General features: G+C 44.8%; 1 protein-coding gene across 1 annotated transcript in view; it reads left to right on the forward strand.

The window, feature by feature from the left end:
• The window catches only part of LOC128412025 (cytochrome c oxidase assembly protein COX16 homolog, mitochondrial), a 38,282-nt gene extending 29,489 nt beyond the window's left edge, over positions 1–8,793 (forward strand). The window contains 1 exon segment of the mRNA XM_053384808.1: positions 8,525–8,793. Coding sequence (XP_053240783.1) covers positions 8,525–8,617 — 93 coding nt within the window. The 3' untranslated portion in view covers positions 8,618–8,793.
• The last annotated feature ends 4,657 nt before the right edge of the window (positions 8,794–13,450 follow it).

The following is a 13,450-nucleotide window of genomic DNA, read 5'->3' on the forward strand; positions in this document are numbered from 1 at the left end:
CATCAATCAATCAATCAATCAATCAATCAATCAAGGATTAAGTCATCCCCCTTGAACTACCTCCTTCCTATATGCACCTTAATCAAACTTGTTGAAGACACCCTAATTTTTGTACTGAAAGTGTGTACTTGTCCCCCTCTACTCCAGTTCCCCGTTGACATGTAGTGTAACTCAAGACCACACAGCATGTGATCAGTGGAAAACTCAGTTTAGGTGACTTCATTCACTCTCCCCGTTCCCCCCGAAGATACGTGCACTTCTGAGGGGTGAAAAAGGTGTTCAGGGCCCACACACAATTAGGTGTTTTTGTCAAGCAACTGGTACACACTGGATGGGTTAGCTCCATGCTAGAAGGGAGGAGCTGATCTTGCTCAGCCATTAAGTGATGGCATCACACTTGGGGAATGGGAACTGAGGCAAGGAGAGAGAGGCCTTTCATACCTCATACTAGAGTAACTGAGCCGAAGGAACTGAAGATTTCAAGCTATATATGGAATAGCCATAGGCTGCACATGCTATACCTTCAAAGCACATTTGAAGCTCATTTTCCCCTCCCAATAACTCTAATTTACCCCCTCACAGTTACAGTTCCCAGCAACCCTTTAACAAACTACAGTGCCCATAATTCTTTGAGGGGGGAATGTGCTTTGAATATGCTCTAAAGGTATAGTGTGCAAGCAGGCTAAGTTGTCTACATAGACATTCTGTAAACTCTAGACTTCAAGCTGAAACTACACATGCAAATAAAAGAGGTGGTAAAGCCTTGGTGAAATAGGCTGCATCATTTCAGGTTGCTTGCAGTGGATATTACTGACAGAAAAGAGAAATACAATCCACACAGCAGATTCTAGCCCCTACCTTGTATCTCCACAAATTCTCCGAGGTCATTTCTTCTGGCTTTCTTTTCTTTTATGTGTGGAAGCATTCTAAAAATGATATTCCACCGCATGAAGCCTTCTGTCCAGACTTCATCACCTCTTTCTGCTGAATGAGTAAAGGTAAAGATAAAGGGACCCCTGACCGTTAGGTCCAGTCGCGGACGACTCTGGGGTTGCGTGAGCATCTCGCTTTACTGGCCGAGGGAGCCGGCTTCCGGGTCATGTGGCCAGCATGACTAAGCAACTTCTGGCGAACCAGAGTAGCTCACAGAAATGCAGTTTACCTTCCTGCCGGAGCGGTACCTATTTATCTACTTTGCACTTTGACGTGCTTTCGAACTGTTGGCAGGAGCAGGGACCGAACAACGGGAGCTCACCACATCGCGGGGATTCGAACTGCCGACCTTCTGATCAGCAAGTCCTAGGCTCCGTGGTTTAACCCACAGTGCCACCCGCGTCCCGCTGAATGAATAGACTGAGGGTATTGCTACACTAGTGTTTTAATGTTCAAGAGCCATGATTTGTACATTCGCTTTGCGTGAGGTATCCATGTGACACACGGCCATACTTTCTCCCCACCCCCACCCCCAGTTCTGTTTCATTTTTCCCATGTCATAATTTTGCTGACCTTTTTAAAAAGAAGAGCAGTGCATTCTTCTCAAGTGGAGACAGCCTTAGTGCCACCCTTCTGACTTCTGAAAGAGGTGTGTGTTTTGGGTGTGCACTGACATTTAGGGAAGACAAATCTATCGCCACTTTGCACACGTCTTTCCCTATCCTTTGCCCTGTTGCTCAGAGCAACTTGCTTGGCTTGATTGATTGCTGTTCAAGAGACGGGGGAGAAAAGAAGAACCTGTCTCCTGTCTTTGGCTGCAATTTTATTTTTGTCACTTTTTCTGTCTTCTGATTAAGTGGCAGCTTCTCCTTGCAGCTCTCTGGGCCCCCCACCTTCTGAACACCCAAGGGAGGCAAGAAGCTCTGTCCCCAGGCAAGTGCCCTCTTTTTCCTGTCAGATCCCCTCACTGCTGCTCCCAAACTAGCAAAGTCACAACACATCCATAACCAGTTTCTTCTCTCCCAATGTCTTCTTTATTTTTAAACTTGTGCCGTTTCTTCTTAATGAAATAGTTTAACTGGAGGTACTGCAGGAGATAATGAATTCCAACCACAGCATGGTGAATGGGTGAGAGCCTGAACCATGGGGAGAAGGCAGGGTCACGAGCCACTTTCTCTCCCCCCCCCCCCACAACTAAATTGTGAATGGTTTATTCACAACAACAAAAAATTTTTCCTTCCAGTAGCACCTTAAAGACCAACTAAGTTAGTTCTTGGTATGAGCTTTCGTGTGCATGCACACGAAAGCTCATACCAAGAACTAACTTAGTTGGTCTTTAAGGTGCTACTGGAAGGAAAAAATTTTTTTGTTTTGACTATGGCAGACCAACACGGCTACCTATCTGTAACTGGTTTATTCACAGTTTGCTAATATATTATAGCATACAAAGGGTATATGACAAAAATTTGGCTACAGACAAAAATTGAAAGGCATAAATTCCACAGCAACCCCTACCCTCCAATACATACAGACTAAATCCACTTACATCTCACCTTTAATAGAGCACTTAAAAAAAAAAGTAAACACCAACCCAAAACATGAATGCTTTGACCTCAGTTCTTAATTTGGATTCTGCAATGTAGCTTAAAAAAAGGGTTCAAACACACTCAAGTTCCTGAGCATAACTAGGATTTAAACTCCCAATATTTGTGTAATGAAATGAAAATCATTTTTTTAAAAAAATCTGTACATGGTACCCCATTAGCTCCAACAGAATGCTAGCATAAACCTGTGTGTGTAAGGTACGCCATGCAGAGGTCTTCATAAGCCAAGCACTTTGAATACATATGCATTTTAACTACAGCACACCAGTTTCTGCTCCAAACCCCACAGCCTTCTCAAGTGAGCTGGAAGGCCCGATCCCAAGAAGCCTCTTGCACCCTTTCTCGGCCCATCAGCCACTTCTCCCCCTCCAGGAGCTAAGGAGCAAAGGAAGACTAGAAGGATGGTGATCCTGGCTGACTAGGAGCAGTAGCATGAGGCGTGGAAAGTGCTAACTCAACACTGTTGATAAAGCAAATAAGAAGCTACCCACTCTTCTGGCAGAGTTCAAAATCTCTCTTACATAACTACTCAACTGTTTTGCCTCCTGGGTGTGCAAGAGGGTTTATCCACACTTACTTTTTCTTCACTCTTTCCAGGCATCATCCGCGCTTTAAAATTCTGTGTCCGAATGCCCCTTTTTTTGTCTCTGCAGCTTTCCCTGTGAAAACCCTCACTGCAAAGCTAAATCGGAGCAAACAGCAGTCAGTAGAAAACGCAAATCGATGTTTGCTCTGAGTGAGTGCTAAAGAGCAGGTTTTTGCAGGGAAAGCACCGGAGCATAAAAACCCCAACACTCAGACATGGAGCTTTAAAGTGGGAACCTATTCTTGGGAAGAGCTGGGCAAAAGGGAAGGGTCAATAAGCCCTGTATGAGCATGAGAGAATGAACTTTAGCAGTCTGTTGGTGAAGAAAAGGGCAAGGGTAAATATTTTTCACTGTTAGTGTGAAATATATATATATATAAAACACTGTAGCCTCGCCCCCTCCCCAGCTGTGTGGTCTGTCAATTACAGTGACACGTAGCTTAGAACAGGAGAAAAATAACATTAGCACTTGGCTCCCTTTGTCATGGAGGTACCGTATTTTTCGTCCCATAGGACGCACCGGCCCATAGTGTGCCCATAGTGTGGCCCATAGAGCCAGTGTGGTGTAGCGGTTTAGAGCGGTAGTCTCGTAATCTGGGGAATCGGGTTCGCGTCTCCGCTCCTCCACGTGCAGCTGCTGGGTGACCTTGGGCCAGTCACACTTCTTTGAAGTCTCTCAGCCCCACTCACCTCACAGAGTGTTTGTTGTGGGGGAGGAAGGGAAAGGAGAATGTTAGCCGCTTTGAGACTCCTGAAGGGGAGTGAAAGGCGGGATATCAAATCCAAACTCTTCTTCTTCTTCTTCATAGGACGCACCTAGTTTTTTTTTGGGGGGGGGAAATAAAGAAAAAAAATTTCCTTTATTTCTACCCCCCAAACCAGGTCGGGGAACAGTGGGATGGCGGCGCTGCGCCTCCCCGCTGTCCCCCGAGCTTGTGGGGCTACCCGATGTCTGCCCGAAGCGCAGGGCGCTCTGCTTCAGCGCTCCCCGCGCTCCGTGCAGCAGGCTGCTATCCGCAGCCTAGGGAGCCCTGTGGGAACTCCCGCGGGCTCCCCAGGCTGTGGATAGCTTCCCGAAGCGCGGGGCGCTCTGCTTCAGGGCGCCCCGCGCTTCGGCAAGCAGGCTGCTATCCACAGCCTGGGGAGCCCTGCGGGAACTCCCGCGGGCTCCCCAGGCTTGCTGATAGCTTCCTGAAGCCTGGAGAGCGAGAGGGGTCGGTGCACACCAACCCCTCTCACTCTCCAAGCATCAGCGAAAGCCTGCATTCGCCCCATAGAACGCACACAGATTTCCCCTTCATTTTTGGAGGGGGAAAAGTGCGTTCTATAGGGTGAAAAATACGGTACTTTAAACTTTGTGATTGGTATTTTTATTCTCTGTTACAACAATGAACTCTTAACAACCTCCAACGAACTTTGGAGTACTGATGCTCTTGTCCCGTCACCTATTTTCCTCTTTGAGTTCACACTTCCATTGCAACACATTCAAGCATTACGAATGTGCAGCCACACCTCTCTTTATGTGCTGAAGGTGGGATCAATGCTGGGGTACCTTTGCCAATGTACATTAGGCAAGGCATCCAAGTATTTGCAAATTTGTCCTTCACTTTAGGTCCTCTGCTAGCTCTGCAATGTTGTGTAAGCTTCTCAGGCAAGGCAAGCTGCCAGACTTTGGTAGTCCATCCCTTTACCAAAAAGTTTGCTGTCTTCCGGTGACATGCTCTTTCTGTCTGAGTAACTACAAACATGAACACAGTCATTTCTTTATGCACTAGTTCCCCTTTTTGTGTTTCCAAAAGTAACAACAGAGTCATTGCCAGATCCAGAAGGAATGAACCACACTTCAAGGTGTCGTTGATCCAAGTATATTGGTGCCTCATAAGTGGCCTGACATAATATCTCTCTCTCTCTCTCTCTCTCTCTCTCTCTCTCTCTCTCTCTCTCTGTGTGTGTGTGTGTGTGTGTGTTTTGGTTGAAATAATTATCTCCTCTCACATTACAAATTAGAATTGGCAAAGAGTGCATAACATTGCTCAGGAATTCTAAGATACCAGTTTTGGAATCAGTGGTTAAAATCTGCAGTTTTGAAAGATACGGGTCACCATCTTGATACCAAATGGCATCCAATTAGACAAAACTGACAAAAACCACTGCTCCTTCATTTCAAGCACCATCGTGCAAATTTTGATTATGATTTGATTAAAATTTGCAGTTTTGAAAAGCTCAGTCTGCCATCTTATTTCTTTATTAGTTATTTTTTTATCCTGCCTTTCTTCCCAAAAGAGCCCAAACATCAAAATATTAAACCAATAATTCAAAATAGTGTCCAATTATATGCAACTATAGAGAAATCCTACTCTTTGATCTTTGGAACCATAATGCAAATTTGGTTACAATATCTTAAGAGGTGTCCAAATGCATAGAGACAGGCAAAGAGACAAACCGCTTTCCAAAATATATAATAGATGAACTTTTTATTCTTATCATGGAATGTTTTACCAGAGGGCTCTTGAATTGTCAGCTGTTCACTTTTGCTGCCCTGTCTTACTTCTTGATGAAGTTTCTTAATAAGATTCTGTTTAGGATCTTCTGTGGAATGCCAGAAGCCATTTGATGTTCAATGCTGCCTTTCCCAGTAGAACAGTATTTAACACAGTGGCCAAATAATGGACTAGAGCAGACTATGCTCCTGTAAAGCTTCTGCACAATCCATGCACAGTTGACATACAGAAGAAATTGCACCAGTTGAATGTCTGCAACACTAGTAGGAGCCCTGACCTGTAAGGAACCTGCCTCCCCATAGGAGGTTGTTAGTTAGAGAGAAACTATTCACATTCACAAGATATTAAACTTTCAGTCACTGGCCCAGCAACAAAAGGCAAGAAATAGCAACTCTTTAGTCTCTTTCTCTCTCTCTCAAAAAGAAAACCAAACCAGCAAGATGAAAAATTGAGTTGGTAATAGAGCAACAAAACCTTTTGGCTCAGGGAGTATAAAATGCCTTAACCAGACAGAAGGTGGTTTGAGGTTCTCACTTAAAAGGAATCATGGGGGCCCTTCTTAAGCAGAATAAATTGGCTATAAAAGACATCTTATTGATTGAAGGGGAGGTGGAGTATGTTGGTCCCTGTTCATATTTCCTTTGGATTTTATTTGCTGCATTTAAAACCCACAGTTGTGTTCATCTAGGCTCTTTTTTTATGTGGCTCTGATGGAATATCCGATGGCTTATGTTATGTACTGAGTTGAATAGGATCCAAAAGGCAGCAGGCTGATTGGTCCTAGAACAATAGGATTCAGAATGCAGCAGTCTGATTGGTCCTAGAACAATAGGATTCAGAATGCAGTAGTCTGATTGGTCCACAGGAGCCACCCAATCCAGCTCCAGGTGGAAGTGAATCCGCAACCTGATTGGCCTACAGGTGAATCCCGGAATTAGCCAATCACGTGGGGCCCATTGTGTAAATAATGTATATAAAGCAGACATTCTGAGGGAACTTCCATTCCTCCTCACCACTATGAGCTGAATAAAGAGCATGAAATCCACTCTCGACTCCCAGTATATTTCAGCTTACAACCGTGAATGCAAAACGAAGAGCCATGTCTTGCTCTGTTAGTACCATGGTTTTAAACACTCCAAACCATGCATATTTTTTTAATGTTTCACCTTACTTCAGTACCTGAGAATGCTTGTCAGTAGTTTGGGTCCCACTACTTTGGAGATCACAGATGAGGAACCTGAGGTCTGGGAGATCAAGGCTGCCCTCCCAGTCTACCTGGCCCTTGGGGACTCTCCACAGGTTACACCCCTCTTCCGAGCCACACACCGTCGCCAGGCTTGCTTCGCACCTTCCTTGTGTGCTTTGGCCAGGCTAGAATGTGTCTTTGGAACCTGATCCTTCATCTTGCTGGCCTGGATGAAGAGTAGAGGGTGTCTCTCTGTGTGTAGAAACTAGCTCACTGTACAAAGATAATGTTTACATTGATTTGTTCCCACCCACCACTGCCCTGTGGGTGCCAGTAGGTTGCCTTAAAGGGAATGAGGCCCTGGAGGTGAAAAAGCCCCCCCTTCACATCTACATCTTCCTGCACTCCACACCATTATTACTATTGCTGTAATTACTGGGCAAGTTGTACAATAGCTTGCTTATTTCTTGGCTAGAAAAATATTTCCATATAAGATATGGTAAATTAAAGAATTTATTTGATTGATCCACCCCAGAGGAACGAATACTCTTTTCACTTCTCCTGCCAGCCGGTCAGGCAATTACTGCCTACTTGGAGTAGCTGGAGCCATTTTATACTAGGGTTGCCATATTTCAAAAAGTCTGGGAATTTACAAACGTATGGCAACCCTATTTTATACAAGCATCTCTTTTTCTGCTTTGGCCTGCCTTCTTTCTTTATCCACTCCTGGGTTACAAACATAAACAAGCCTGCTGGACCAGGTCAAAGGCCAATCTAGTCTCATAGTAGCCAAACAGATGCCTATCAGAAGCCCCCTAACTTGAGCTCAACAGGGCTTGGAACATCTTCCTAAATATATTTTCGGTAGTTTGCCTTTTCTCCATAATAAAACAAAGCTGGATAAAATACGTTTTCTAATCCATTTTGACTACATCTGAACTCCGTGATTGTTAGTGGGCAAGAATAAAGTAGTTAGGGCAACCTCACATAGTTAGGTTATGGGTAGAAAATTTAGAAAACAACGTTGGTGGCTATGCTATCCTTGTGATAAGGCAGTGACTAAAATTACAGTAAGCCTTGCATTCTCAGCACTACAGCTGACAAAAAATACCCAGCAGCCCCCTTATTTTATTCTCCAGCAGGGATGGGAGTCTTTAGGTTGTGATGGTGGTGGTTTCAAAGCCACAGTAAAAAAAATAAAAATCATTTGACGGCTGGGCCTCATTGACTTCCCCTTGTGTGCATTCGCATGCTATGCTCTTGCTCCTCCAAACACACCAGTTTTGTAGGTAACAGGTAGCTTAGCTGTTGAGAGCCACTTCAGAGGGGAAATGGCTTCCAGGAACAAGAGGAGCAGTACTGCTTCTTATTTCCCACACAAATTCCACCTGCTTCAGAAGTTGAGAACGGGTGAAGTCAAAAGCAAGATACAGCAAAATGTAAGAGATGCTCCAGGGGTGCTGCAAAGAGCCAGGTACTTATCTTGCTTCTCCAGTCCCTGTTTTTCTTTAGCTACAGAGAAATAGCGGTGCTCACGCTGAATTGTGGCTTCATTTGTGTTGATCTTGGGATGCTTCCTTAATGGTTTCCTCTACAAATCTTAGTCGTTATGTGTTCCAAAGGAGACACTTTAATTTATAAAGAGAACCTGAGGGTGTTTAGAATGTTTTCCCTCTAGTTTATTAGTTTATTTTGTTGTTGTTTATGCCTACAGAAATTGAAAGATGCCAACTTTGATGACTGGAAGAACATCAGAGGGCCCCGTCCATGGGAAGATTCCAAGTCGTTACAAGAGCAGAAGCGGTAGCGCCAGCAAAGCCTTGGCTGGAGGCCAGCCTCACTGCCTTCGCTTGCTGTGACCTTGAACTGTTTCTTTCCGGCAGACAGGTGAAGCAGTAGCTAACCCTAGCGTGAAAAGAACCGTTTTGATCTGACAGAATGTCTTAGCAGAAGCCTTGTAAATAAACATTGTGAAGCACTGTGTTTCCCAATGATTAGCAATATTCTACCCAGGGGCTGCCAACCTTTTTGGACCCATGGGCATCTTTGCAAACCAAAGAAACTGTTGGCACCATATGCGCACTGCAACCTGTTCTATTAGGTACAAAGGAATGCTTCTTTTAAGCATAGGAGGGATCCTATAGGTACCAGGGAATGCCTCTGCAAGCTCATGTTTGTCTGCAAGCACCACATTGATGATTCCTCTACTACACACATTTCTAGAATGGACAGACCATTTCCCACTAAGAACATCAAGAGTTTATTTTTGCTTCTTCAGCGGATTTAAGGACAGAATCCTCACACCAAAAGGTAGATTGCTATTTAGCTACTCAGTCCAGGTTCTCACCTTATTAATAGGTCCAGCCAGGTCTGGCGCTAGACCTTACAGTAATGCAAAAAGGAGTCCCTTCAGGACCAACCTTCAGATTTTATTTTTGATCGCATTTCCAATACACTTCACAACTTCAATACATGACTTGCATACACAATTTATCCCTGTCATATAAGGCATTACAATTTTGAACATGGATCTGATCGCAGTGACTAAAGTGGTTTTTATAATTTATTGTAATTTCCCCAAAGAACAATGATAAAGAACATGAACATAACACTGGTCACAGAGGCCAGGATTACCAGCTATATATTGAAGTTTCACTGTTCGGGCAATTTGTTCAGCTCTTGAGTGGATAGTTGAGAGGATAGCCCATGACACGTCTCCCAAGGGTAGCACCCAGTCAGTAGCCGGGGATGCCTGCCCCTAAATCCAGCCCTGGGCTATCTAAATGGTGATTTCTTTCAGCCGGCACCATATTACCCCACAGAGGTGCAATGGGCTTCTTCGCGATACAGCTTCCCCCTTTTGTGTGGCCTTTGACACCTGAGATGTGTCTTTTCCAGACCCACCATGTTCCTGCAACTGTAATCTATTTTAACAGTTTTAAATTTTAATTTTTAAATTGTTGCAACGTGCACTTGGACCTGCTGGTGGGGGTGGGCAATAAATTTATTATTAATAATAATATAGCAATAATAAAACTAAATACGTCCAAGCTGTGGGACAGTTTTTGAGGTGGGCAGGCAGGACAAAAGGCTTCAGTGCTGGTCTGGGCACGTTTCTTCCTTCAATAAATCATTGGAATTGTTGCTTTTGTTTCGAAGTTCATTTCTAAGTTCATACCTGTAATGGGAATTGGGAGTTGCTCGTGCGTAAGTTGCCGCCACTCTCGGCGAGGTTGCCTGGATAAACCTTGCCCTGGCTGGACAGTCCTGATTCTGCGTCTGTCTCAGTCACTGGCAGAATCCGTCAGTGGGCGTTTCCTGAACTTCTTCCAACATAAAAGTTCCTTGACAGATAGTCTCCGCCTAGCCTCCCTGCGCGGAAGTCTTCTGCGCAGGGTGGGTGTGGGCAGTGGAGGACCCGTGCTCTCCCCGCTGGTCTCTGGCGAAGAGTCCTGGAGCCATCTCTCCAAAGCCCGCCTCTGCCCGCCTTTCTCCCTGGTGTAACGCTGATTTCCTTCCCCGGCCGCTGAGTCCCCTCTTTCCCTGCTGGGCCCTTCTCCGGCATCGCTTGGGAGCCCTTCCTCCACTCCTGGCTGCGATGGCAGTTCCCTGACAATACCCTTTTGGCCAGCAGGGCTTTGGTTCATCTAGCCTGGTATTGTTTATTCTGAACAGAAAATGCTCAGAGCTGACAATCCTGGCATCTCCGTCAGCTCTTTTTCAGCCTTGGTACTTGAGATCTCTTAATGCAGGGGTTGCCAACTTGGGGGGGGGGCTGTGGGCACATTTCCAAACCAGAGAAATTGTCACAGGCATTCTCCAAAATGGATTCTGTTTGCTCCAGAAGAATGCTTCTTCCAAATTTTATTTCAGGGGTGTGCATGCAAAGCATGTGCTGTAACTGCTGAGCATTGGCCTAGAAAGGCTATTGGAATTTGGATTGTGGTCATGGATGTTTTAGTTGAGATTCCTGCATTGCAGGGCATTGGACTAAACAACCCTTAGGGGTCCCTTCCAACTCTGATTCTTAAGCCTGTTTCAAGCTTCCTAGCTGTCTGTCTGTGGGGCAGGGAGAACTTGACAAGACCATCCCTTAAGGACTCGCAGTGATCCATAGGTAACCTTTTCTTACACAGAGAGTTCCATTTGCTGTTACGAGATGCTATAGTCTAGCACTTCCCAGAGGACTTATTGTTGTTCCATTAGCCTCAGTTGTGCCTCATGAATGGCTCATTCTGCCTGCTACATATTTTATTTTGCAGTGGTCTTGCTGCTGGCAGCTTTTCCCTGTGCGAAATCTAAGAGTCTTTATATGCGATGTGCGATCCAGTACACACACACACACACTGAAGTGTGGCACTTTGTAAGAGCATTTTCTCATCATGCCCCCTCCGTCTGTTGAGATTTAGGGAGGCCAAGCCCAGTTGTTTTATTCTGTCGTCTTGTGTGATTCTTTCTGCATTAATATTTGGAATATATTTATTTTAAAGATATTTATATCTTTCCAGACATGAGTACAAATCAAGGTGGCAAACAAACAAAAAATAAAGCTGCCATGGAACATTCATATGTTCAGTGAAAAGAGGGATGTCTACCATGAAAATGTTCCTTGGCCCACAATTTTGGAAGCAGGTTTTTGGTTTCACCTCAGCCAGAGGAGAAGCAGCTGTCCCAGAATCCAAATACCATTTCCTGGCTGGGCCACAAATATCCAACTTGTGTTCAGAGTTCTGTAAGTTTACAGCAGACCTTTGCATCTTACCATCACCTTTCTATAAAATGCCCCCTGATGTGTGGGGCTCTGTTTGCATGCATACAACTGTGGGAGTCATACCCCCTCCCACCCCGCCTAGGTTGATAGTCCGTACATTTGCAATTTGGGTAAATGCCAGAACAGCAAGACCAATTGTTTGCCATGCCCCCAGCCAATTGGCACTCTTCCTTTTGGCAGGAGGATCACATCCTGTCCATATGATTGCAGTGTCACACACGCCTTGTAGCTGCAACAGAGAAGTAACTCCAGTGTGTCGTCGTACAAGTGTGATGGAGGCCTGAGTTGAAATAGTAACTTTGCCTGTTTTCCCAAGTGTCTCACTTTCTGGTATTTATAACCCCTAATCAGTCCTGGGTTGTACAGAACGGTCCTCAGGAGTGATGCATTTGTGAGACTAAGCCAACAACTTACTTGAAGCAAATCCCATTAAACAACTGAGCCATTGGGGCCAATACGTTTTACCCATCATTTCCCAAGCTGCAAAAAATATTGCTGTTTTTTAAAAGTGGATTTGTTGTGCTAGAGCAGGGGTAGGCAACCTAAGGCCCATGGGCCACAAGCGGCCCACGAGCTGCCCCCGAACCAAGCCGCCCACTCGGTGAGTCCCCATGCACTGTGCTAAACCAGTGCAGCACAGCACTGGGACTCGCTTCCACGGCACCAGAAATCGCGTCTGCACATGCGCAGATGCCGAAAATCATGTCTGCGCAGACACAGACGCCGGAAATTGCGTCTACACAGACATTGGATCTCCACTGGAGTGAACTGGCTCAGGCAAGGTAAACCTCGCCGACCCCTGTGCTAGGGCAACAGAGCAACATGATCCGTTTTAAGCGCGGAAAACCTCATTTAAATTTACAGTATGCGTGTGAATCCCTCCTGCAAAATCCTGAAAGTCTAGAGGAACCTAGCATTGGACTTGGGCTGCACACTGGAATAAACTGGATGGGGAATCTTCCCTGAATTAGAAGCCTTAGATTAGAAGCTGTTATTCATGGCGTTGTTTTATTATGCGATCAGAGAGAATTTTATGTTATATGGTACACGTCTTCAGGCACAGAGGGGGTGTTTCCTCCAGTGTTTCATTAGAGATTCATATGGATTATTGCTTGGAAGCTTACATACCAATTTGAGTAAATTTCATCCTATGCATGAAGCATTTGCTAGGAAGAATGTTTTAATTACAAATGCAATCTGAAATTTAAAGGTTTAAATCCTTGTTGGCTGCTTCGCCTTGGGCCTTTGAGAACTCTAGCTTAGCAGAGCATAACACATAATTACTGTGAGCCTAGGGAGTAAAAAAAAAAAACCCAACCCAAACCATCTTCGCAGGAGAAGAAAATCTTGAGTGACTTAATAGAAAAGTATTCCCTTTAAGGACACTCTCCCCCACTTTTTTTTTTAAAGGATGGCCTCCGTCAGTGTGTCTCTGTGGAAGCACAGTACTTACAATCTCTGGGGATTTCTTTGTCATTACCCTTGAGATATCTCCCAGCGTAAGTCTGAGAGGAAATCCACAGGGATCTTGAGTTACTGAGCCACACATTTTGATACTGTTCAGACCTGCATTGTGGAAGATCTCTTGTCTTGCTTCTGCCATTCTTTGGCATCCAATCCACCCTACTAAAGCAGGTGTAACAAACCTGTGGCCCAACAACATCTGGAGGACTAATACTGGCCTAATTTGGCAAATATAAAAGGCTTTATTCAAGGGTGTGGTGTTATTATGACATACACAAAAATATGAATTCCACCGCAAATTTGTAGATTTTTAATTCCTAGTTCAGTTATAAGCTTTGTTTAATATGTTGTTGTTGTTTAGTCGTTTAGTCGTGTCCGACTCTTCGTGACCCCATGGACCAGAGC

This window comes from Podarcis raffonei, chromosome 1, assembly GCF_027172205.1.
Source record: "Podarcis raffonei isolate rPodRaf1 chromosome 1, rPodRaf1.pri, whole genome shotgun sequence".
NCBI classification, from domain to species: domain Eukaryota; kingdom Metazoa; phylum Chordata; class Lepidosauria; order Squamata; family Lacertidae; genus Podarcis; species Podarcis raffonei.